General features: G+C 42.7%; 1 protein-coding gene across 1 annotated transcript; it reads right to left on the bottom strand.

The window, feature by feature from the left end:
* Positions 1 to 388: 388 nt before the first annotated feature.
* LOC311001955 (up-regulator of cell proliferation-like) lies at positions 389 to 21845 on the bottom strand (the record flags this gene model as incomplete). The annotated part of the gene is made up of 6 exons (XM_083993134.1): positions 389 to 618; positions 1318 to 1408; positions 1910 to 4785; positions 4849 to 5064; positions 19572 to 19772; positions 21773 to 21845. 6 exons carry the CDS (start codon positions 21843 to 21845, stop codon positions 389 to 391), a joined length of 3687 nt encoding a protein of 1228 aa, XP_083849260.1.
* Positions 21846 to 25802: the final 3957 nt, after the last annotated feature.

The following is a 25802-nucleotide window of genomic DNA, read 5'->3' on the forward strand; positions in this document are numbered from 1 at the left end:
AACGTTACAGTAACAGTAAAAGAACATTAGAATTTATCATATACTGTGAATTATGATCTAAATGGCCATAGTTTGCAATCATTTTCGATTAGATCTCTGTTGTAAATGTTTATGGTAAATGAAAAAAGGTATAAGAGTGTGTCAGCAATCACTCTTAGCTTGTCATCTTGCATACACCCATATGTCAAAATGTCCACCACAAAAGGAAAATGAGTGACACCCTGGCAATTCTATTCATCCAAAATAAGTAAAAAGAAAATGGTAACATGTTCGTTGCACAATGATTGTATTTTCTTCAGTTGCAAATAGCAATACAATCTTTGATTAAGATGGGTGAACTCACAATTTATACTCTAAAAACACAATGACTAAGTGACAGCCATAGTTCTCAGCTGAAGTTAAATGACTCTTTCAGACTGGCCTTTGCCTGCTCATGTGTAATTTTCTTCCAACTTGAAGGAATATCAGCAGGCTTTGCTTCATATTCTTTGGCAAACCTGTTATTGAATTTTGCCATCACATATTTCCAGTAGTCTGAGGCCTCAAGACTTCCATCAGGAGCAATTCTCCAGTCTGGGAAAATCTCTCTGTAATTCTTGTAGGGATGATATTCAGGATCTGTAGCCGCACAACAAAAAGTGTCTTCACTGACTACAAGGGAGGAGCATATCTTGGTGTCAAGTTTTTGTGACCAAACAAAGTGGTAACTACCCAGACCCTGTGGCCGATGAAGTGAAGCAAAGTGTTCAATATGGGCTTTTCCTCCGGCCTCACAAGGCACTGAGCAGAACGGACACTGTTTACCACATCCAATCAGTCTGGTGAAAAGCTCATTATGAGGCTTCACATGAAGGTCATTGAGTTGAATTTTTATTTGTTTAAACTGATCTTTAGGAACTTTTCCCATCTCCTTCACAGACACTGTTAGACATTGTGCAAACTGCTCCTGGTCTGCTTTGTTTAGGATCATGAAAGCACCAAGAGCATCCTTGGAAATGACCAGTTTATCTCCAAGTTCTTTACAGATACCTTCAACAAGTGTCTTCAAGTTGTCACTCTTTTTCATTTTGGCCTTGCTGATAGCATCATTGATGCTGTTGATACTTGACTGAAGATGTTGAGTCATAAATTCAGATATCTTTGAACCCTTTGAAAAGTGAGTTGTGATTTGTTCAAGTATCCAGTTCTTCACGTATCCTTTATATGAGCAGATGTATTTCAAGTAGCTGTCAAACTCATTCTTTGTCATTAAATCCAGTAAAACTGAATATTGGAAGGATATTCTTGTGCTGAACTGCTGTAGAGTCAACATCTCACCAATGATATCAGGACCCAGGGAACGATTGACGTAGTCCTGGACTGCAGGCTTCAAGCACTGGTTGGTGAATTCTTCTGCCTTCTTCTGGCACTGGTCTCGTTTACAAAACACATCTTTGAAATCAGCACGATACTTTTCTTTGTTTTGATTCAGACACCTACAAGGATCATTCAAATGAAGGAAATCTTCATGCATCTTCTGAAAGTGTCTGGCTGCAAATCCACAGATGTGCTGTTTCAGAGAAACTTCAAACTTAATGTCTGTCTTTACATCCTGATTGTTTTGCAGCTTCTCATCAATCATGCGTAGGATCTCCTGGATGCATGTGTCATGATAATTGTTTTTTCTTTCCACTTTTTCATTTACAAACTGTGTGCACTCATCTATAATAGTGTCAGACATTTTTTGTACACGCATTACATGATCTTCAATGTTGAAAAATTTGGTGATTGTGTGAAACACTTTCTTGCATAATCCCTCTCCAGTATATTTGAAAGGCACTTGTTCACAATCTTTCAGGCTTTTCTCACTCAACAATTCACATGCATAACTCCCCTTGTGTTTCAGATTTAATCTCAGATGGCTGGATACACTGGTGAAAACATCTGTTGGCTTTTGTTCAGAAAAAGACAGCTTCTTTACTGTTTCACACCACATCTTGTCAAATTCCTTGTCCAGCTTTGGATCACTCATCTTGACATTTTTCTTCCTACATTGATCAATCAGGGCACACACTGCCTTTTCAATTTTTCTTGTGTGATTTTCCTTGATTCTATCAAGTTCAGTCATTCCTTGTTTGATTTCTGCTGCTGCTGTGAGCTGAAGAAAGACAGAGTTCTCCATTTCTCTGTGAAGCGTCTTAGTACTGTTTGCAAAATCCTCTTTGAATCCTTCTACTAGATAGACATGACCTTCTGTTTGCTTGAAGTACTGGGTCAGATTTTCAAGAAGCTTTGTCTCCCACTTAGACAGCTCTGTGGAGGCTTCACTTTTCAAAGACATGACAAGATCTTTCATGTCAGTTATTTCAGATTTTGCAGCAACTGTACCAAAATTTGAAATCCTTGTTTCAGCATTTGTCACCCACTTGTACATGTGTTTTTTGAATTCCCATTCCCATTTGTTGAATTCTGTGCATAGTCTCATGTAAGCATTGGCCACTAGACTGTTTCTGAAGCTGAAGATGAAGTTTTCATGCTTCACTGCAGTCCACAGACTTGACATCCACTCTTTAAACTCCAAAATATTATTAGCCGACAACCCACAACGTCCCAGTAGTTGGATGACATTCTTCTTGAGCTCATACACAGCTTCGCTGTACCCTGCATTGACTGGTGCCATTGGTGGGTTTCCATTCCAGAGTCCAGGAATGTACCAGTTCCCAGTGTCTGGATTGTATTCCATCACATCAGTGAAGCTCTTGTTCTCCTCTTTCCTTTCCATCTTGGCTGCTGCCTGTGTCATCTCATTTAACTGCTCCAAGAGCAGTTTCCTGTCTCTCAAGTTCTTCTCATGGGCTGAAACATCTGAAACATTCTGATGAACAAACTGACATTTAGGCTTTTTGCCCACCTCTTTCATCCTGAGAAAAGCATGCACCACGATCTGCAAGATGTCCTTCATTTCTGTTGAGTTCTCCATTGCTATATTGATGATGGTGACATCGCTCAGCCCTACAACAAGTGTTGCAAGCTCATTGTCATGTTCATGGCTGTCATCCAACTGTGCAAGCTCTGGTGACTTTAAGCCCTCAGTGTCAATGATCACCATGAAGTCACAGTTGAGAACTCTTTTCATGACGTCATTGATTCTGATGAGTAACATAAAAGCACCTCGAGTACATCGTCCACTGCTGACTGCAAACTGCACACCAAACATGGTGTTGAGGAGAGTGGACTTTCCTGTGCTCTGAACTCCAAGAACTGTGACCACCAGGATCTTGTTCTTTGGAGACACCAAGGCATTGAGCTCAGAGAGAACGTCACTCACCCATCTGAGAGGTATGTTGGATGCATCTCCATCTACAAGCTCAAGGGGAAATCCATCAAGCAACAGTCCTGCACATAGTTTGGGCAGATGCTGTAACTGTTGACGTGATGGGTCTGTTTCTGGAAGAGAAAGTGAAGCTTCATAGATCTGACCCATTTCACGGAAGAAGTGTTCAGTCCCCAGTGAGCTGTTGGAAAGTTCTTTGTCAATGTCTTTGATCTCATCTTTGTTCTCAGAATTCTTGCATTTTTCCTTGTACTGCTCTCTGAGTTCAGATAGTTTTTCTCGAGACAGGTTATCGAGATTCATCCGCATCCATTTCAGGAAATAACATCTCTGTATCCCTGTGCTGGATACTGCATCGATGAAACAAGTCATTGCATTTGACATGTCATAAGAGTTCTGTTTGGCCCGAAGGTTTTCTTTCTTTTCCTGGAGATCACTTTTATATGTTTCTATATTTTCAGACCCAGCTTTTCGTAGCCTATATTGTTCCTTCTCTAAGCTTGTCAGTTCCTTCCATATTTCACCTTGCAGGGGAAGCTGAGCTTCTTTGTAGTGAAAGGTGTTTTGAATTTCTTCAGTGATGGCATCTGCATTTTTCTTGGCCGTCTGACATTCAGGACAGTCTTCATCAACCAAGATTCCCAGTTCATGGGCGATGTCTGCCATCTGCTCTATGCTCATCTTTCTATTTTTTTTCTCAACTACATCCCTTAAAGTTTTCCTCAAACTTTTGACAAAGTCTGCATCATTCATCCGGGTAGTCTTTAAAATGATATCCCTGTTAGTCAAGTGTAACTTGATTGCAACATCCTCTAAAGCTTTCGTACAGAAGTTCCTGCTTTGATGGTTGCCCACCAAGAAGATCTGGGCCTTGTGGTGTTGGTTTGTAAGTATTTTACACTCAGAATCCAAATTGTCAAAGAACACAAAAACTGCTGCAGATGTTTGACACAAAAAAGAAAACTGCGTTTCAAATGACACAATGTCTCCACGAAGATTGGTCACAGCTACTGGCTCACTGAAAATATCAATGTTTTTGTTTCCACATGGAAGGTACCAAGTTATTTCAGTCAGTCCATCAGATATTCTTCTTGGGCTGTCACCACACTCCATGTCATGGTGAATGAAGGTGTCATGGTACTGCTGAGAATTGCTCAGAACCTTGTTGAGAATCTCTGACTTGGACAAGGAGCACTCCCCCAGTCTCACAAAGGATATCATTGGGAGTTTAGAGAGAACAATTCTCTCTTCAATAAAACCTTTGGATTGTGAAAGTGACTCTGGTCTGTACTTTTTAACAATATCTCTCAAAGCCCAAAGCATGAGTGTGCACTGCTGTTTGTCACAATTAGGAAGCAGCAGAGGCACAGAAAACTGACACATGGACATTTTGAGTGCCATTTCCTGCTGGACAAAACCATCAGAACACAGAAAGATAGCAGTGATTATGTCAAGGGGATGCAGCATGTTGCCTGAATTTGGTCTGTCAACAAGGTTTTTAACATCTAACTTCAAAATCTGTATCCCATCATCACAGTCAGAGTCACACTCTAATGTACACTTCACATGTCTTGCTGTCACATTAACCATCATAAGTTTCTTCAGAAAATACCATGGAAGATCTGAGTGACAATTGGCGGGTTCATCAGAAATGGTCTTCTCATCAATCTGAAGTATTTTGCTCAGTGACAGCTTCTCTGTGTAGTGCTGCATCAAACCCAGATCTTCTAGCAACATCCACCAGTGTGTACCTATGGATAGAAAGAAAATGGTATATATATAACAATATGATACAAATAACTTTATTAATCCCCAAGGGGAAATTAATTTCTCTGGCAGCTCATACCATTTCCAAAATTAAAGATGTGGAGCCTCACTGTTATGCATTGTTTTATAATTGATCCCAGTTGTGTTTACACTAGTGCTGTCAAAGTTATCGCATTCATTTTGGAGATTAATTTTAAACATTTAATGCAAATTAACACAATAAACGCCGTTTTGTTTACTTCCGGTGGTGGCTGACCCTTTACGTGTGCAGGCAAAGCATGTACCGGCTGTAGCGCTGTTATTTTTCACTTTATTCGGTTTTAATATTTTTTCATGCGAGTAAGTAACCGCTTAGATGACTAATATGCGGTTAGTTTATCCACATGATGATGAAGTTTGCTCCGAAGATGTCCTCGGAGCAGTGACGCTCCACCAGCAGCAACCGTAGCCGAGCATCACAGAGGCAACAGCCTGTTCTGAGGAGCCGGTCAGCTGGTTAGCCTATACACCACGTCGTCCCCGGGGTAAGACAGTGAGCCGATTAACTTACCTGCAGGTCTTTAGAGGTTCACCGCCGGCTGCTTTAATTCTTTCTAGATTAGTTATTGAATGTTTGTTTAGTTGTTGATTAGTTTGTTTGAATGAAAAGTGAAGCTTCATGTGTGAATCGGACAGAAGAGCAGCGCTGCCTTGGAGATGTAGGTCTACACAAATCACCACCTACAGATCAATAAATAAAACGATGAACTGATTGGTCTATAGCTATTCAATTTAATTCACAGAGGGAAATTCAGTGATGTGGTTGTTTTTTCGTGCACGTCCGCAGCACAGCTTGGTAGGAAATAAGGAAAAACAAAATAGGTTGGCGCATGCCCATAAGTGGAGTGGTCTTGATGGTTTTGGTATTCAACCTGCACTTCAACACAATAGGCCTGGGTTGTTTTCTTATTATTTCTGTTGGAGAATATAAGCAAGTGGCCTTTTTTGTGCCAAATTTGTTCTTCACAGGAGATAAATTGTGTTAAAATAGTCTTTGAATTTAAATATACTTTTTTGTGTTTATTCTACACTAATTCGATGATTATACATCAATACATTTTCATTATAAGCTCAAGTCGTAAGAGGACAAATGCACTTTATTCGTTGATAAATTAATTGCGATTAATTACAGAAAATTGTGAGATTAATTTGTTAATTTTTTTTAATCTATTGGCCAGCCTAGTTTACACATGAAGATGTTACTTATATATGCATGCTAGTGAGTGACATGATAGTACATGACAAAGTTTGGTTGTTGATTCCACTTACCACTATGACAGCCAATCATATTTAGTGTTGTATTGAGGACTCTGACTGATTGGCAGGCCCCTCCTCAGCACTTAAAGCTACAGTTGGTAAGTTGACGAAAATGAAAGTAAAATCTGCGACTTGGTCGAAAATTTTAAGATGATACACTGTTAGGTCCCTTTATGAACCTCTACTAGACTCTATGGGCCCTAGTTTCGTTGACCGAGCGAAGTCTAAGTGCAGCGCAGCTTCGCCACGCCAACGGGGCTGGACCAGGTCCATTTCGCAAGATTCGTGGGCCGCGCAGTCAGACTTAGACCAGCGTAAACCCTCCCCTCGTCCCTCCCACCGGCGCAAACGGCGAAGAGGGAGGAGAGAGGGCGGGAGGGAGACAGAAGGAGGAGAGAAAGGCGTGGAGTGGGTTTGACACAGCCGAGTCAGATCTTCACCAATCAAATGAGCTCCTCTCCTCACCTTTAACTGCGCGGAGGGCGATGCGCGCTGCAAGTTTGTCATTTTATACTTGGACATGGACGGAGGAGACAGCGACGCCAGAGGCCGAACCTCTCCCCGGAGGAAACAGCTGTTTCCCCGGAGGTCCGAGCTCAGAGTGACCAATAATGAGTTTACTAATAATAATACAAATATCCTTAATCAGGTTTGATCTGATACACTGAGAACCCCTGCCCAATGAAAGAAACAACAACTAATAAACTAATAAAGAAACTCACATTTATTCAAACCCTGTAAGCAAGATGAGAGGTATAATACAACATAAACAAACACCATGCGTAACGGATAAAATCAGCGTAAAGGACGCTCTCTCTCTCTCTCTCTGTCCTCCTCTCTCTCTCTCTCTCTGTCCTCCTCTCTCTCTCTCTCTCTCTCTGTCCGTCTCTTTTTTTCTCTTTTTTTTTCTGTGATAGAGATGCTGAGTATACGGCTATATACTGACTATCTGATACCGAGGCTGTGGTGGACTAAGAGAGATGAAGATTTGTGTTTTGTTTTTCATTACTGTACGGCTGCCTGATGCGCTAATGAATTAATAAGTAAATAAATAAATAAAGCGATCATCACAAGGGCAGAGTGGTATCTCAACACGGCAGCGACATGCAGTCATCCACCCTCAGTCCTGCTTGGGACATCCACAGCTGCTTTTCAGTGCCAGTTCGTCCCTGCTGTGTTAATTCAGGTGGAGTTTCCTTTACGCGCCGACAGCCTTTGATCTCTGCTTTGATCTGACGTCAGATGTGACGGGACAATCTATATAGATATAAATTCACGTGTTGATTCCATTAGTTGCATTAAATAGTGGTTATTGTGGATATTTATTGCATTGAAATGTGTCTGGAACTGTGGAGATCTGCCTGTGAGGTCTTGGTGACGTGTGTGCACTGCAGGTCAGTCAGCCAAACTTCCACTGCACCTGCTGCGCTCCGCTCTGCGCTGAGACTAGACCAGGTTGGAGGTGGCGAGCTTTCAGCGCAACCTCGGCGAGACATTTTCGCACAAAACTTCCACTGCACCAAGCTGAATCTGTGACGCCTCCCCCTGCTGCGCGGCCACGCCTATCTCAGCGCAGCGCGATCTACAAATCTCCCAATCTGACTTTGCGCTCGGCTGCGCTGGTCGAAACTTGCATTAGACCGGCTGCGCTACCTTGCGCCACCTGCGCTGCGCCAGCAAACTAGGGCCCTATGGGTACAACTCTCCTCCAATAGTGTATGCCCGATGGCCCACTGAAATATGCATGTACAGAGCTGGCCAATAGGGCGTGCCTACCTGACCCGCCCCTTTTGTGGGAATTTAAGCAGGTGTATTGCCAGCTGCCCTCATTCCACCAAACTTCAGCGTGAGGCGAAAGAGTGGCAGGGCCTTATGTAGAGGGCTTGTAACCTTCATGATATCTCTCACAGGCTTCGTCCTCTACTGGACTCTATGGGTACAGTAGGCAAAACCCAATCTATGCACTCCCTGCCGCTGGAGAGGTTCCGCCCACTGATCACACCAACTACAGGTTAGGTACCAAGACCCAGTCGCCACATTATTGATCTTAGCCGCCATACAGAGTGATAACAGGTCCAACTTCATCCCAGTTAACAGCACCTGGCTAGACTGGGTGAGGTTGTAGTCTAACCTCACAGGGGTCTCAACCTACTGTGCACCTCATTGACCGTGTCCTAGCACAGCACGGTCCAATACAAGTGGATGACACTCTGTGGGGATCAACACTTGACTCATACCTCCTCTGATGGTGGCTGTGCTGTGCGGTCAACATAGTATGTCAATGCATGCACTGGGCATAGGAGATGCAGTTTTGCCACCCTCGAATCGCAATTATAGAATGCGAGTGTGTGTTTTATTGCAAGCAGAGGTTGCGCTAGACTTTTTCGTCGCCGGTCATTTTGACTGACGGGGTCATAAAAATTCCGTCATAATCTATTTTTACCGGTCACTTTAATTTTTTTTAAATGATAATAATGCCGTATTCAATAGCATTCAATTTTAATTCATGTTTAATTCATATCAAGTCCAAACAAATTGAACACAGAGCACATCTAACCGTGGGTCAGTTAGTGAATACGGGGGTCACTTTCTGCCACTCAACATCTAAATACAATGTTAGATGACATCAGTTTTCTGTCAACAATCAACATGCTAATCCATGTGTCAGGGCTCTCAAGTTTTGAAGTGAGTTCAGAGTGAGATTTTACCAGCGGCAGCGGGGATTTGGTTGAAGTGGGGATGGATGTCTGACAAATGACGCATAAATTCATTCAAACAAAAATATTTATGATTTATGACTGGAATAAGTTAACCAGGGGCGTCATGCAACCCAAAAATTGGAGTGAATGCGAATGTGCCATTGCGCGCACAGCGCGCACAAAATTTTGGGGAGGATGCCCTCAAATCACTTATTTTGGGCACTTATACAGGACTCTACACTAGTATTTGTTAGTTTATTTTTTAGAGCACAGCACAATGAAAAATGTTTAAGTAACACATTATTTAACCTTTAAATAATGTTGAGGGTCCAATGTGACCCATTTTTACATTTAGGAACAGTGAAAACACCCTAAACATTTTTCCTCAAGTTGAACTTGTTCAACACAATATTTGATACAGATGCAATGGTCTTTCCTGCCACTATATGATTACTGTATAAATCACAGCATTGACTGATTAGTTGAACGCAGCCTGATGTAAACATTAAAACTCAGTAACCAATCACACAGGCAGCTCCATGTTGTCCCTGTGTGATGTTCAGGGACGGTCAGGACAGTCTGAGGACAGAGCTCTGAGGTTGAAGTCTATAATAATGAGATGAGATGAGAGACACCTGTGACTGTGACAGCTTCGTCTTGACCACATGTCAGCTGATCAGCTGCAGCAGAGGAAACTCCGCTGTTCTCCGCTCCACCGCGATGAGCGCTTTTAAAAAAAATTTTTTTAATTAAGCTCCTACTGTAATCTGGCGTGGATCCGGTGTGTTTATCAAAGCTTGGTCACCGTGCTCAGGCACCAGCTCGGTTTGAGCTGCGTTCATGAAGTTAAGAGGCTGCTTTCAAACTCCTCAGGCAGTGATCAGTGTCGGCGGCTTTTTGACTCGTTACTCACTGGTCGTCGGTGTTTCAGCGATGGTACAGGCTGAGGCCAGTGTTGTTGTCTCTTCACCTCTCTCGTGTGATCAGTGCGCCCTCAAATCTGTTCCACTGTTAAAGCGACTGGTGGACGTCACCGTGGTAATTTAAATGCGTGAGAAATACAATGTGTGGCGTGTGAGCGTGTGAACGGGTGGGAATGCGTGTGTCACACGCCAAATGCGTGAGACTTGAGGGGCGCATGACGTCTGTCCGACTACCCATTTCTCCGACCATACATTTCTTTATTTTTGCGTCCATTAGTCCGACCTCCCACTTCTCCGACTTAAGTAGCCCTAACCCTTAACCTTACCCTAAACCTAACCGCAACACTGTAGAATGGGTAGTCGGAGAAATGAGCCGTCGGACTTTTGGGCAGTCGGACTGACGTATGCTCCCCAGACTTGAGAGCCCTGATGTGTTATACCAAAACATCCAAAGGAGCACGTTTTCACATAGGCACCGCATAGTGCACTGGCGTTAGCTCTCTCTCTCTCTCTCATCTCTCTTTTACGCACGCACGCACGCACGCAGCCATTGCGCATCACTGAAACAACTAAAGCTATAGACCACACAGCCAGATGCAGCACACATTCAGACAGGACAAGACCCACTCAGCTTTAAGTGTTATAAACAATGCCACGGCGGGCAAAATACATTAAAAGAAGGCTTAACGTTACCTTTAGAAGAGTTGTGCGCGGCGAATGTCCTACCCCCACCGCTCTACCTGTACCGAGACACACCGCTGTGTAGCTACAGCTACGTAACTTAACAGCTGACTACTGTCGGTCCCTCGGACACTGCAGCTGAATCTCGCCCGTTAAATCATTATCGACCGTCATATTTACACTGACATGACTCCCAGTCAACATTTAATCCACTTGAAGGAGTTTGAATACTGCGGGGAAGCTTTCTGTCTTCTTCTCTGTTGTTAGTGTTTATGTGTGGCAGCGCTACAGCGCCACACACGCTCCACACAGGCCTAGAGGAGGTACTACAGCGTTTTCTACTGAGCGCACCAGCCGGCTGTGAGGTTTGTTTTTTTTTAAATCTAATTCTCACCGTAGTGACTTTGTGACATTGTATATGTTTTATATCGTTATCCACTGCTCCATTTATTGATTATCCGCCGGCTTCATTGTAAACAATGCACATGGCCAGACGGCCATGGCTGTGAATTGCAATCTGTCAAAATGACGGATGGCCTCAAAATCTTTCCGTCACCGTTTTAAAAAAAAACGGTCAATGACGGAAAATATCTGGTTAACGCGACCCCTGATTGCAAGCGAGGCTGGGTGTGCGTATAAAAATAGACAGACAATAGACAATAGAAAATAGATAGACTTACAGTGGGTTTCTTACAGTAGGTGCTGTAGCTACAAGCAAATCTCATATTGTCAAGACAACAAAGACCTTTTTGTGAAAACACAAGACCTATTCAAGATTTGCGTTTGGGCAACACTGACATAGAACAGGCTGCGAGCGCACAACTTCTTTCAGTGATGATTGGCAACAGAGCATAGCATGCATGTTTTAACAATAAAAGCACTCTGCCCCTTTGACAATGGGAGGATCTAGAGCTATAAGAATATTAGGGGTTACAGAGTGTTGATATGTATGCGAATCAACATTATGTTGGAATGCTATGATGGTTCAAAGGAGAGAGTGTGTTTACTTTTAGTGTTTGTGAGTTCTGAATCCAAAGATTAAATACTTTATTACTTGCAGTAGGTCACAATGTAACTGACTTGTGATTTTTTTTTTTTTTTTTTTACAAAATATAAAATGCCATGTCATAAAGAAAAACACATTACTGGAGTGTTTTCTATTTCATCATGTAGTGTGTAAAGAATGATCAGTGGTGTTTTTATTTTTGATTGGCTTGTGTTTGATTTGGTTTATGTTTTAGCAGTTGCAGCAAAGTGTAATATTGGGTAGTAATTGTAGTTCCTGTCTGTATTGTACAGCAGGTGGAGCTGTTTCACCACTTTGTGAGCTGTGGAGGAACCAGGAAATATCTGAGATTAAAATGACAGTATTTGCTTTTATCTTTTTCAGAATCTGGTTATCAATTGGCGTAGGCTATTTCATCTGACTTGTGACTTCATTAACATAATGTTATTTAACTGAAAAATTGCATCATATTGGGGTACCAGTGGCTCAGTGGATTGAGCAGGTGCCCCATATTCAGAGGCTGTAGTCCTCGCCGCAGTCGGGCCCCAGTTTGAATTCCACATCGGGTGGCCCTTTACTGCATGTCATTACCCCTGTCTGTGCCTCCCCCTCTCAACTATGCTATCAAATAAAGGCAAAAATAGCAAAAAAATATATATTTTTTTTTTTAATTGGATCATGTTTTTGTTGTACTTACTTGTGCAGGCAGTTGCTACAGTTGGTTTACTTTTTCTCCCATTCTTCAGTTGTGTAGAAACATGGAGGGAGTAACACACTCCTGGCTTCAGACTGTTGAAGGTAACAGTGTTTGTATCTGTTGTCAACTCCTGCACAGTTTCTTCATCAGTGCAACAAGTGACAGCGTAGCTCTGCACTTCACCAGCAGGAGTGTCCCACTGCAGAGACAGAGACTCACTGCTGACATCAGAGACTGTTACCCTCCCAGGAGGGACAGGCTCTGTGAGAATAAAAATGAATAAAAGATAAATAAAACTTCCATCTACATGTTCGAACATTTTAAAAGTGTTATAACGGCAAAAGAAAGGAGATGTGATAGATCACAAAGTCGCAAACGATGTGTTTACTGACCAGAGGAATCAGTGGGTGTCAGGCCAAGAGAAACAGTCTCAGTGTCTGAATAGAGAATTGTTACTTCTGGTGGTGGTGGAACATCTGTCATAGAGAAAAGATACACATGTCAGTATCTCCACATTCCAACATGTAGCTAGGGCTGGGCGATAAAACAATCTCAAGTCGGCAGATGAGGCTCCAGTGTCATCATCTCTCTGCTGTGAGGAGCAGCTTGGAGTTAGTTACCTAGAAAGTGGAGGAGAGGGCCATCCTTACTTTGAATAATATTAGATAAATAAAGACTGCAGCGTTAAGTATTTTTGATAGACATGTATATCTATCTATATTGTTACAGTATATTGTTGAAAAGTAGAAAACAAGAATAACAATGTACATCAAACCAAGACATGACATGAGTTCACTCTCATGTTCTCCTTAGTGAACATGAAAGTGAACTCATGTCATCCTCCCAAACTGATGCAGTCATGATGATTCTGGCAGCATCAGCAAAAAAAATACATATCATGATACAAAGTGAGATTAATCAATATGGAAAAACAAGTCAGTATGGACAATTTCTTGACTTGTGAAACACTGTCGTATTTATTTCTACTAAACATGTTAAGATTCAGAGAGCAGTACTTTGATCAGTCACACGTACATGTACAGTCAGACAGTGGTGCTGCAGCAGACTCTCCCTCTTCACAGTGACACTCAAGGAACTGATCAGGTGCATCACAGAAGTCCTGATAGTGATAATGGAGAAAAGTAATCATTTTTAATATAACAAATCAACTCATAACTGAAGAGACCATATGCACGCATTGCTCTGCATGTCATTTTATTATTTGTAGTATTATTCTGTATGTTTTCTTTACCTCTTCCTCCTCTGAAATATCCATTGTGGGTGCACTCTGTCATCTCACACGTGGTCCCAGATTATCTTCTCTGTTTCTCACAAGAAAAAGGAAACAAGCTATCTTCTTTAACTTTAGGAAACCATGCAGCCAAAAAGATAACCTTATACATAACCAGATGAAAACACATTGTAATGTATATTCACATTATTTATATTCATAATCATATGAAATAAATAAATAACAACAGTTTTCAGTTTCAAAATGTGGTATTCCCTTTAGAAATGTAGTGAGTGGAACTGTAAACCAACATGAAATAGATAAAATGGAAATATTCAAGCAAAGTTCTTATTGTACTTAACTGGGCATCAAGACTAGTGATAACACTGTTTCATTCTGTGTTGCTGAAAAATGGAAAAGTAACTTACCTTTTGTAATTGAGATCCAATCCAAAATTGCATCATTCTTTTATCCAGGAGTTTCTGCTGACTGTATCTACAATATTAGGTAACAGGTTAAGAATCTGGCCTGAACATTAAGTACTGCACCCTATGAAGCCTCTTCTTTTATACAGCTGCATGGAGGCACTTTTAGTTTCATGTTCCTGAAAGAGGACGTGGTGTTCAAAGAAAACAAGATTTACTGTCCGTACAAGTTCAACTTGTTTAGTTGAACAGGTTCTTGCTTTATGTCGATTTAATAGAATGGGACTGTTGGGACTGTAATTCTGACTTAAAACTACACTTTAAAATTAACAAAGATTTGAAAAAACAGAATGAATTAGCTGAAAGCAAACTGTATATAAATCATACATTTTACAACAAACCACTGTATCAGCCTCTTATTCACAGTGTGTTACAGGTGACAGATACATATAATACAGTACAAGACTTACTTTAATTTACCTGTCAATAATCTAACATGATGATGATAAGTAAACATCTACAACTTTTACAAGGGACTGTTTCAGCACCATTCCTGTATACAGAGACTTCAAAATACTCTGATAAAGCAATTGTGGCATGTATCAGGAGTGGTCAGGAGCAGGAATACAGGGAGCTTGTGGAGGATTCCAGGGACTTGTTGTTGTGCACTCCTACCTGGGGATCCCTCTGAAAGACAGGCTGGACTGGTCCACAGACACTGAGGCTCTTAACAAGAGGGAGCAGAGCACTACTCTAAGATGCCGGTACTCTGCGATGTGTTATGCGAGAATAAACCAGGGAAACGGGCTGGAGGGTTCTGACACTCACTTTACTCGGTCTGTCACAAAATAAACATAAACAGGAGAGACTTGAGCGGTGTACATGAGGAGTTTGTCGACACTTCTGCAGACATGTTCCAGTCAGACTCACTTATTCACATAAAATAATAGTGTTTTTTATCAAAGCAACCAGAAAATAAAAATGTAAAATAGAGAAATATCACTCCCAAAATATTATATTAAATTAACTTAAATAAAAAAATTAATTAACTGAAATAACTTAAATTAATCTCAGAGGACCCTCATTCATTCATTTCACATGTAAATAGCATCCCCACCAGTGGCGGCTGGTGACTGAAAAAATTGGGGAGGACAGGAGGAACACCAGTCTACGGCGTCATGTTATTTACTAGTTGACTACTTATCCCTACTTTCTTATATTCAATGAAAATTAAACAGTAAAACAATGTCTTACAAGATTTCTTAAAAACAACATAATTCTATTCAATCCTACTGTTTTCAGATTAACACAGGCCTAATGAAAAGACAGAGCATTTATGATTGATGTGGGATGTAAAAAAAGAAAAAAATTGTTCAATGACCAAGGGCCCAACCTGCCCTTACTATGTTGGTTAGCACGTATTTTACGGGTGAGTGAGTTTACCGTCAGTACCGCTAACCGCCATATGCTGTCACTTCTCCTTACTGGTACCTCCTGACTGCTCAATGATATCTCCCAACAGTTTATCCAGAAATCTGCTGATATTTCCTTTCAAATCGATGCCAATATCGCTGAAAACTCCATATTTCTTGTGCTAGGACAGAGACGTTCTAATATTGAGGAGACAGACCACTCTGCCCGTTTTGAATGGGGTAAGCTGCGACGCCAAAGATGGCACATGTCCCGCCCCCTTTCACCAACAGCCAATCACCTGCGTTGCCAGAGCTGAACTAGGTCAATCATGTTGTTGCACACGCACAAGTAGTTTTACGACAGACCAACCTACCTGGTGGCAACAACAACACGGCTGGATTCGAAACAGCACAACGACTACTACATACTGCTTTAGCACCGTACTGTACGTATGTGGTCAGGTGGAAAATTTACTCTAAGGTTTTCGGAGAAGTGCAGAGAGCCACAGGCGACCGAGAGCGGCTCCTCATCCCGGGGAAAGCTGTTTAATTTACCTGCAGAGTTTTAGAGGTTTACTGCCGGCTGGTTAATGGGCTCTTTGCACAGCTCCACTACTTCCTGAACTTAATACTGCTCCTTTATTTCCTGTCTTACATTATTGGACAAACTGATTAATCCAGGTGTGTCTGACCATTGTGACTACTCAGACACACCTGGATTAATTTGTCCAATAAGTAATAAACAGTTACTTTCTTGTTTGAAAAAATATTAAAAGTTAATAAAGTGCATAATAACAGAGTTACAGAAGGAAATAAAACAGCTTTTCGCCCGTTTTACAGCTATTGTGTCATCAGGTGGGATCTCCGGTCGTAAATAATCGCAAGTCCGTCACTGACCAATCAGCATTCATTAGTAGAATGCTAGCATTTTATGGGCAACAACAGCCCAACCTGTAGGAAATCGAAAGGACAAAACTTCTCAACAATTTCACTTTTAACCTATAATCCATATTGATTTTGCAGAAAATACAACAATATTTGCGAGTGAAAAGGACAAATTTTGCCTTCTTAGCTTCATAAGGCCCCATTCATTCTGCACTCGCCCGCGAGCACTCCTAGTGGAATTCTGGTGGAACTGCAATAGTGTTGTCACGATACCAACATTTTGGTACCGGTATCGGTACCAACATGTTTTTCGATACTTTTCGATACTTTTCGGTACTTTTCCACATAAAAAGAGAACACAAAAAATGTCATTATTGGCTTTATTTTAATAGAAAAATTTTGGACCATAAAACAGGAAATCAGTAAACAGTTACTGCTGCTGCAGGATTAACATTCCATCTATATTAATCTGAACTCTTCCTAAATTAAAAAATGTCTGTTTAAAAATGAACATCAACTTGTTTTCTTTGCATTATTTGAGGTCTGAAAACACTGCATCTTTTTTTGTTATTTTGACCAGTTGTAATTTTTGGGAGAAATTGTTATCAGTAGTTTATAGAATGAAACACAAATGTTCATGTTACTCAAACATACACCTATTGTTTCCCATATGTAGACCAAATTGATTCTGTTCCCCCCACCCCCATCAACGCAATATCGTTCCGTTAATTCATCTCTGCGTAGCGCTGCTTCGCCGTGCTCACTCACTCACAGAGAGAGAGACAGAGAGAGAGAGAGACAGAGAGAGACAGAGAGGGACAGAGAGGGAGAGAGAGACAGAGAGACAGAAAGAGAGAGAGACAGAGAGAGAGAGAGAGAGAGAGAGAGAGAGACAGAAAGAGAGAGAGACAGAGAGAGACAGAGAGAGAGAGAGAGAGAGAGAGAGACAGAGAGACAGAGAGACAGAGAGAGCATGCAGCCAGTGGTGATCCGCGGTAAAAACAAAACTTATTAACGAGGCTGTGGCGGCCGTCTCTCTCTCGCGCGTGGCGCACACAAACACAGGCACATGGACAGGTGGCGCTGTAACGGTAATGATAAAAAGCACCTTGCTTCGTTTGTGACTCGCTCCTCGCGGCTCAAATTACAATGCGGCGACTTCACGCGGCGACGTCACCGCTGCTGGCGGCGCAGAATGAAAGTACCGGTCCCATCTAAGCGCAGTATGGTACCGTTTTAAATGCGTTAGTACCCCGGTACCAATCTAGTACCGGTATACCGTGCAACCCTAAACTGCAACCAAGTTCGATACAATGGGGCTAATGGAGAGTGGTAAGGCTCATCAATAGACTGGCTCTGCTTTGGCAAGGAGCAGCACGGCTGGGAGTGAAAGTTTGGCGCACATAGCAACAGTAACCAAGGGGGGTTGGAGAATGTCATTGGACCAACCTGATGTCAATCTTGTGTTCTGGTTGCTGTTTGGTAAGGGAGGACGTCCTCCCTTAGCGCGTCATTTTACTTGTCTTAGCCAATCATAGATCAGCATGAAAAAATCCTAAATGCATTGAGTGAATGGAAGGAGATCCCGCCCCGAGGCGTCTAGAGGAGGACAGAAGCCCTCCGTCCTCCCCTAAGCCCCCACCTTCCTGCTCCCTGCTCCTCACACAGACTGCTCTGTCTCCTCCGCCTGCAGGTGGCGCTGTTGAGCTGTTTTAAGTGGATTTAATGGATTTTCTTCCATAAAAGAGATTTAAAAATATATTATAAATGATTTGGTAATGGTTTATTTCAACCAATAACTCTTTATTAAAAAATATGTTGATCTTCCTCTTGCCTCTCAAAAATAGAGGAGGACCAACCTCCTCTGACTCTATGGACCAGCCTCCACTGCGTACATATTGGGCCAGTAGCAACGAGAACGCACCAAGTACGTTCCACCCCCTGATGTCCATGGTTGTCGTGCAAATGGGTGAGAACATCTTTCTGTAGACACTGAGGCAGAGATGTTCACAAGTCTTTTTTTGCAAGTCCAAGTCAAGTCTCAAGTCTTTGGTCACGAGTCCAAGTCGTCTTTGAGGGGTGAGACTTCATCAAGTCTCAAGTCTTTGGTCACGAGTCCAAGTCAAGTCTCAAGTCTCTAAAAAATAAAAGTCTCCTGTCTCTTCTGGTTGTAATGACCCTTCTATCATCTGCTGCTATCCGGTCTACTAAGGAGGATACTGCACAGCTATATCTAAGAGATTCAAAGCATTTACTGTAGGTTATTATCACTCCTTTATCTATACAGTATTGATTAGTTGTTTATTATATGATCACTTTAAACAGGATATTGCAATGCAATATGAAGAAAGCACACAATGAAAGGCTTCCTTTAAAGGAAACTGTATTCTGAGTCAAGAAAGAATCAAGGCTGCTCTGTCCCTCTGCACTGGCCTTTTCTCTTTTTTTTGCTTTGTTGAATTCAGAAAACCCAGATGAACAACATGGAACATGATTTAGGCTGTTAATTATAGGTCATTAGATCTGGATGGTACCTATAGCTCACATCTTTATGTACAGCAAAACCTTTCTGGAACCGCATGTTTCTGAGAGAAGAACTGGTTGTTGTTATTTTTTTAATTAGCTCCGTCAACTCATGGGGGCGTGTCGACACGTAGGCTACAGACATCCATACGGGCCTTCAGTCATATTTCGCAGCAAAAACATAAATAAACAGGAGGATTTAGCCTACAGTAGCCTGATATGTGCCAGTTATGCAGCAGCTAGTCCCCGCGAAGGAAGGTCTGACAACAAACGGACGTTGTGCCTCACATATAGACTACGGACGGTGCCGCTATTAAAAAAAACAAACAGTCACCTGTCACTCACCCGCAGCTGACTGCGCTGTCAGAGGAGAGGAGCTCTGCTGTTCCTTTCTCTTCAGACACTGGTGTTTGGCTGCACTCTGTAGGAGTTCAATATGAAGATCTACCTCCATCTGAATAACGTTACCGGCCATGTGGCGCTGCTCCGCTAGTGGTGTGTTAACGGCAAAAAAAAAAAAGAAAAATAAAGAAAAAGATCGTCGGTCGTCCTGTCAGGAGGGAGGCACGAGCCAAAAAAAATAATGATTGTTCACGAGTCTCAAAACACGAGTCCGAGTCGAGTCTGAAGTCTTTTGGCACGAGTCCAAGTCAAGTCTGAACTCGAGTCCCCATCTCTGCACTGAGGCAATACAAGCTGATAGGTCTCCCTACCCACATCTGGAGAGTTAAAGCTGCGGTAGAGTACCTTTTCCTCCTCGCTCAAACGTCCCCACTGACGGGCAAGCTCCTTGGTACCTGGGCCAGACCTCTCCCTCACCCTTGAATCAGGTGGCGTAGCTTTTCTCCACTCCAGAAATGGCCCAATAACTGGGTCTTGCTCTTGTAATGTGGCTAGATTCTCCTTGGAGCAACCTGGGAGGACAGAGATATCAGATTAGGAGTAAAGCAATATATTAAAGGAGCATTATCGCAAATACAGCAGTAATAGCATAAAATAAGCTGAAATATGCAAAAGATGGGTCGGGGGGAGCCATAACTAAATTTACAAAAAAAATCGCCAACAGTATAGTGTCCGTGGGGCAAATGCAGCATTTGTCTTTGTTATGATCCAAGCCGGCCCGGCGCTTGCTGCATTAAAATGCACTCGGAACTCGCAAATCCGACCTCCGAACCGGACAAATATGCAACAGTAAGTAATGTAGCAGTGTTAGGGTGCTCACAGTCACTGAATCGCTGGTAGAACACTTTGTCTCCAAGTCCCTGTGTCTTTCTTTAGCTGTCCTCTCAGCTTTATTAACTCATTGAGTGCCGCGCTCCTTTCCAAAGTTTTAGTCAAGTGTACCGGCAATTTAGACCATTTTTGACTTTTTATGTAGAGCCACAGTGTATTCTATATTATTGCCACCAACACATACTGTGGCTCAATTGAAAGGTTTACCTTAATGCTTCAAGTGGCCACAAACCGTTTGTTTCTACGTGCCTCTGTTCCTGAGAAAAGTCAAGCTAAACATGGCTGGGTTTCACCAAAATCCCTCCTTTTTTTCTAGAAAAGGAGATACAGCGTCTTTTATGAAAGGTGCGCTGTTTGTGTCTGTCGCTCTTCTGACACTCGCATTTCTGGATCAAAGGGCTCGTATAAGATAAATATATACAACAGTTGTTGTTCTATTCACAAAACCACCATCGGGGGCGCCACTAAACAACAATAACACAGACGCACCGTGCCGTGTCACAGCTTCTCCCCGCGGAGCGTGAGGGTCAGTCGGCCACCGCGGCTCGGGAAGACCGGTCCCGCCGGTGGTCGCGGTCCTTCTGTGGTACGGGTCGGTGATGCCGGTCTGCTTTGGCCCAGAGACCATCAGATTTTACCGCGGGAGGACTTTGGGGAGGACACGGTGTTGCTCCAGCTGAAGACCGGGCGGACTGTCGGCTGAGAGCTTCCTGGTTCAGCTCCGAGCAGCTCGAGCAGCTGGAGCAGCAGCGCGGGTGAGAGCAGAGCAGCTGCTGCAGCTGCGCTGCATCTGCATGCAGAACTCGTTTGCAGAAGCCGAGTTATGATAAAAAACTTCCAGATCATGAGCTGTCATGTGACTTTGATCGTCATCTATTTCAGTTCTCCTCGTCGTAGAGTCCCCAAATTTACATATAATGTGTATTAAAGGGTCTATTTTCATAATTTTAAAAAAAAGCAAAAAACGTAAAATTACGTTTTCGGCACTCAACGCATGGGAACGAAAAACGAGAAATTACGTGGTTGGCACTCAATGAGTTAAGGAGGAGGACGTTTCAGTTGTTGTTGTCGTTGTTGTGGTTGTGCGCGATGTAGAGCTGCCGCTTCCACTAGCGAGTTTTCTTTTTCCCGCGATTGCACGTTCATTCAGCCTGGTGAGGAGAAGGAGGGGGGGGGGGGACTTAACGAGGCTGCTCTCTCTCTCTGACAGCTGCCCACTTGTTTATATCTGATAAGCTCCGCCTAGCTCCATCTAGTGGCCGAATTTTGCGATAATACTCCTTTAAGCGGTAATATATATATATTTAAGCATGAAAGTTGTTCAATCAAATCCACATTTGAAACATTCAAAACACACACAGCCAGTATCACAGCTAAGTATAAAGTCCGCTAGCTTAATGCTAACGTATAATGTAAAACTCATAGACGGGCTAACAGAAATTAGCATCGCATTTTGTGGCAACCAACAGCCAGTAAAGCTGCAAAAAGCTGTTTTGATTCTGGCTTTAGCGCTGTTAACACGTCACAGTTTAATCCAGAGTCTGTGGTCACTTTATAACGCTTGTTAGAAAATTTGCTCCGATGTTTGGGAGAAGTCTGTGTGAGCCCCAACCGGGGACCGTGCAGCCACTGTCACAGCAGCAGCAGCAGCCGCTCCACTGAGCTGATCTGCCAGGGCGACCTTTTTTGGGTGGTGGTTGACTAGGAGGTGCAGTTGGAGGTCTGAAATCCGGCTGGTCCTTCGGCTGTACCATGACGAATTCCTAGCTTTCTAGCTGCGGGCTGGCTGGCTGTGATGTGCTGTGAAAAAGTGTAATCAAAGTGCTTGCATACTAGAGCGCATGCGCAGAACAGCGTGCACGTTGACTGACAGACGGGCCATCCAACCAAAGTTGTCTGAGACTAATTTGATTGGTCGGCCAAATTTTTTACCCTACTCACACAGATGACCAAATTTCGTCATTGATATGTCAAATCATTAATAGCATCAATTACTGTCTAATACTTAACCAATATACTCAGATTTTTATATTTTTGCCACAAAATGAGCCGCCCGGGATGGTACCTTTAAGTAGATCCTTTGTCCCATAGCAATAAGACATTTTAACACCTGACTCAATCACACACCCTGAAAGTGAAATGAGTGGAAGAATGTTGTAGGTTTTTATGAGCTACTGGACAGATTTTATCACAACTCAAAACTGTGGTCAGTCTGTAGTAAAATAAATTGACCTAATGCACATGAGGTAATTTAAACTTTTCCAAGTAATTGAAGGAGATAAGAAGGGGCAAGGATCACTACAGGGGAAGTTGAAGGAGCACCTGCAACAGCAGAACATTTGAGAGATGCGGAACAGTCTGAAAATCATAGTTGGCTAGAGAAAGGACAGCAGAAGTGTTCCAGAATCTGTTGATCTGGATTGGGCCAATAGATTTCACAGGTTTGATTCTGCCCCCACTTCCTACCCCACCCACCAGAGCACTGACCACTCAGCACCTTCAACGCAAAGTCAGAAAGGCCACAGGTCCTGTTGGCATCAGCTCCAGACTGCTCAAGGGCTGTGCAGACCGCTCTGTAAGTGGATGCAGCAGTTCAACCTCAGACTCAGTCTGGAGACAGTCACTGTGTGGTTCTGGTTCCCAAGACCACAGACCTATTTATTAACATCTCACCTGATGCAGACTATTGCAATGAGTATCCTTAAAGGTACGATATGTAAGAATGTGGCCAAAATTGTTGCTGCAGTCAAATTCAAAACACAGCAGCGCGTTGTCCCCCCTCCCCTACCCACCAGACTCCAGGTTGCCAGACAGCGACGCGCTAACCTCCGCTCTGCTCACTCAGTCAGTCTCAAAGCAGAGTAAAAAGCTAAATATTCATCAACAACTTCACTGTTTTATTGCTCTGACGCACAGTAACTACGAGCGGAGTTCACGTCACTCAGGTGATCTGCAAGTTATTGTTACATTCACCGCTCCGACGCTGTGTCTGCAGCGCTGACACACACACACACACACGCACACACACACACACACAGACACACACACTGTGAGCCGTAGTGCGTGTTAATCACGCCGTAGATGAGCCAACATATGAGACGTCTTACCGCAGAATAAACGACGCGAGCCGCTCCGTTTCTCTTCCACTTTCTGACGTCGGATCATAAAACATGAGGACCGGAGACAGGCGACCTGACCGGTACAGACTCCTCTCATGAACCGCTCCACACGTTCACAATCACTTCATTTACCATCGGCTCCATTTCGCCACATTTCCTCCCTCTTTTCTAACTTTCACTTTGTAATTCTTCCCTTTAGCTTTAGCTTTAGCAGCAGCTCAAACTAACTAGGCTACATGCTCACAACAGCAAGCTGTGTAGCCTATTAAACGACAGAGCGACAAGCCGCTTCTACCGTGTGATATCAAGCAAATATGACCAATAACCGATAATAGAACACAATCTTTTTTTTCATGATCTCGTTTTATCTCCCAGCCGTATTTCCAGCTCAGTGGAAGCTAACTGGCAACCCGGAGGCTGAAATGCCACAGACGCTGTGACAGGGAGAGAGCGCTGGGTGGCGACACAAGCCAACCATAGAAATTCAAAACATAAACATGATTTGCGGTCCGCAAAAAAATTTTTTTAATGCGAATATCTTGGCTGTAGGATTGTTGTTGGTGAGTTCAGTATGTTATATGAACATTATTCCTGAGTCTCTGTTACATATTAGGACGATTTTACAGTGAGTTGCTTTAGATTTCTTACATACTGTACCTTTAAATGGGAATTGCCTTTTTTTTTTTTTTTTTTTTACAACCTGGACCTTTTTTCTAGCATAAAATGCGATCATTTACTCACACAGATAACTTTATTACTTCATTACGAGTCCCTCTGATGAAATTAGATCCAGCTGAGAGCCGTGTATATCCATATAATGCCAGTCTACAGGGCAGTGGAATGCAGCCTCTAAATATCACATTATCCGCCGCAAAACTCGTTAATTTCACCAATATTTTATTATGATACGCAAGTGCTATTCCCCTCTGAGTCTGGGGTCACCTGTTATCAACATCTGTTGTCTGTAGGTTGACCGACTAACCTCTGATCTGAATGATGTCATCTCTGAGTCAAAGTTATCTGGTTGAGTAAATCATCGTATTTTAGGCCCTGTTTACACGACGACGCAGATGAAAACGGCAAAATATTTCACCGGATGTGCCTTTCGTTTAGAACACTATGGTGTTTTGGGGGCTTGAAAACACTAGAAAGTGGAGTGGAAAGAGTGGAAAACACTCCACCTTTGCTCTGCGTTTTCACCACAGGCATGCACCAGCACAGAAAAATAACAACAATGTCGGATTCCACAGACTTTTGCGTCACCGTATCCACACAGATTTCCACCCCAAAAACACTCGACTAAATGCGAAGAAAGCAACGCCATTTTGGCATTTTCTGTTCAGATTGTCTCTGTGTAAACGTAGCCTTATGCTAGAAATAAGGTCCAGATTGTAAAAAACGGCAATTCCCCTTTAACCACCTCAGACTCCTTGTATGTGCTAGAGGACCTGCTGCACAGATCCCTGTCACACCTGGAGGGGGTCATTCACAACTTTTTCAACTGATGTTGACAGAGCCACCCTTCCCCAAACACAGAGGGGCTCATGTTTGCACATGGGGCCGCATTTTTGAGCGATATACTAAAATTGTGCAATGATGTGCTGCGCAACAAGTCAGTACAAGGCAAGAGAGCACGGCAAGAGCAAATTATGTCAATCTTGGACAACACCTCTCACCACCTTTATGAGACTGCAGGTGTTCTGAGCGGGGACGGCTCTCCATTCCGACACACCGCTGTTCCAAAATACCCCCACTTCGAAACACCGCTAGGGTTAGGCCCTATCTATCCATGGACTATGTCAAAAAATTGATGCATGCATTTGTGTTCTCTCACCTTTATTACTGTAATGCACTTTTTACTGGTCTTCCAAAGAAAAGTATTGACGCTACAACTTGTACAAAATGCAGCAGCCAGACTTTTAACAAAAACCAGGATGAGCATCTCTCCCTTGGCTACCTGAAGCTTTTAGGCATGATTATAAAATTCTCTTGGTTTTTAGAACACTACGTGGCTACGTGGCCTCGCCCCGCTACCTTTCCGACTGCCTATCTGAATATAATGATGCTGGCCTGCTCAACGTCCCCAAAATGAAATAAAAAGTACGGTTAAGCAGCATTCTGTTTTTACGCCCCAATGGCCTGGAACAGACTACCCGCTCATGTCAGAGAAACAACCTGCATGAGTGCTTCAAGATGCACTTGAATACCTTGGCCAAGTAGCCAGGGCACATGATCAATTGGAGGCATAGTGACAGGACCACCACTGTCACACATGCATTATGTTTTAATGTTTTTATCTCATCTGTATTGCCTTTTACTGTACCATTTTTTCACCCTGTAAAGCACTTTGGGCTGCACTTTGTGCATGAAAGGTGCTATACAGATAAACTATTATTATTATTATTATTATTATTATTATTATTATTATTATTATTATAGTCTGTGTTTGTTTTATCTGAACATGTATTTCTTTATTTATTTTTCTCTATTCCACTGTATGCTTAAACTGCTGATACATGGCATGATGATTAAAGTCATATCTTATTTTCCGACCAAGGCAGTTCTTGGGATGGTTTGGAGCCATTGCCAAAG

This window comes from Trachurus trachurus (genome assembly GCF_905171665.1).
Source record: "Trachurus trachurus genome assembly, chromosome: 18".
NCBI classification, from domain to species: domain Eukaryota; kingdom Metazoa; phylum Chordata; class Actinopteri; order Carangiformes; family Carangidae; genus Trachurus; species Trachurus trachurus.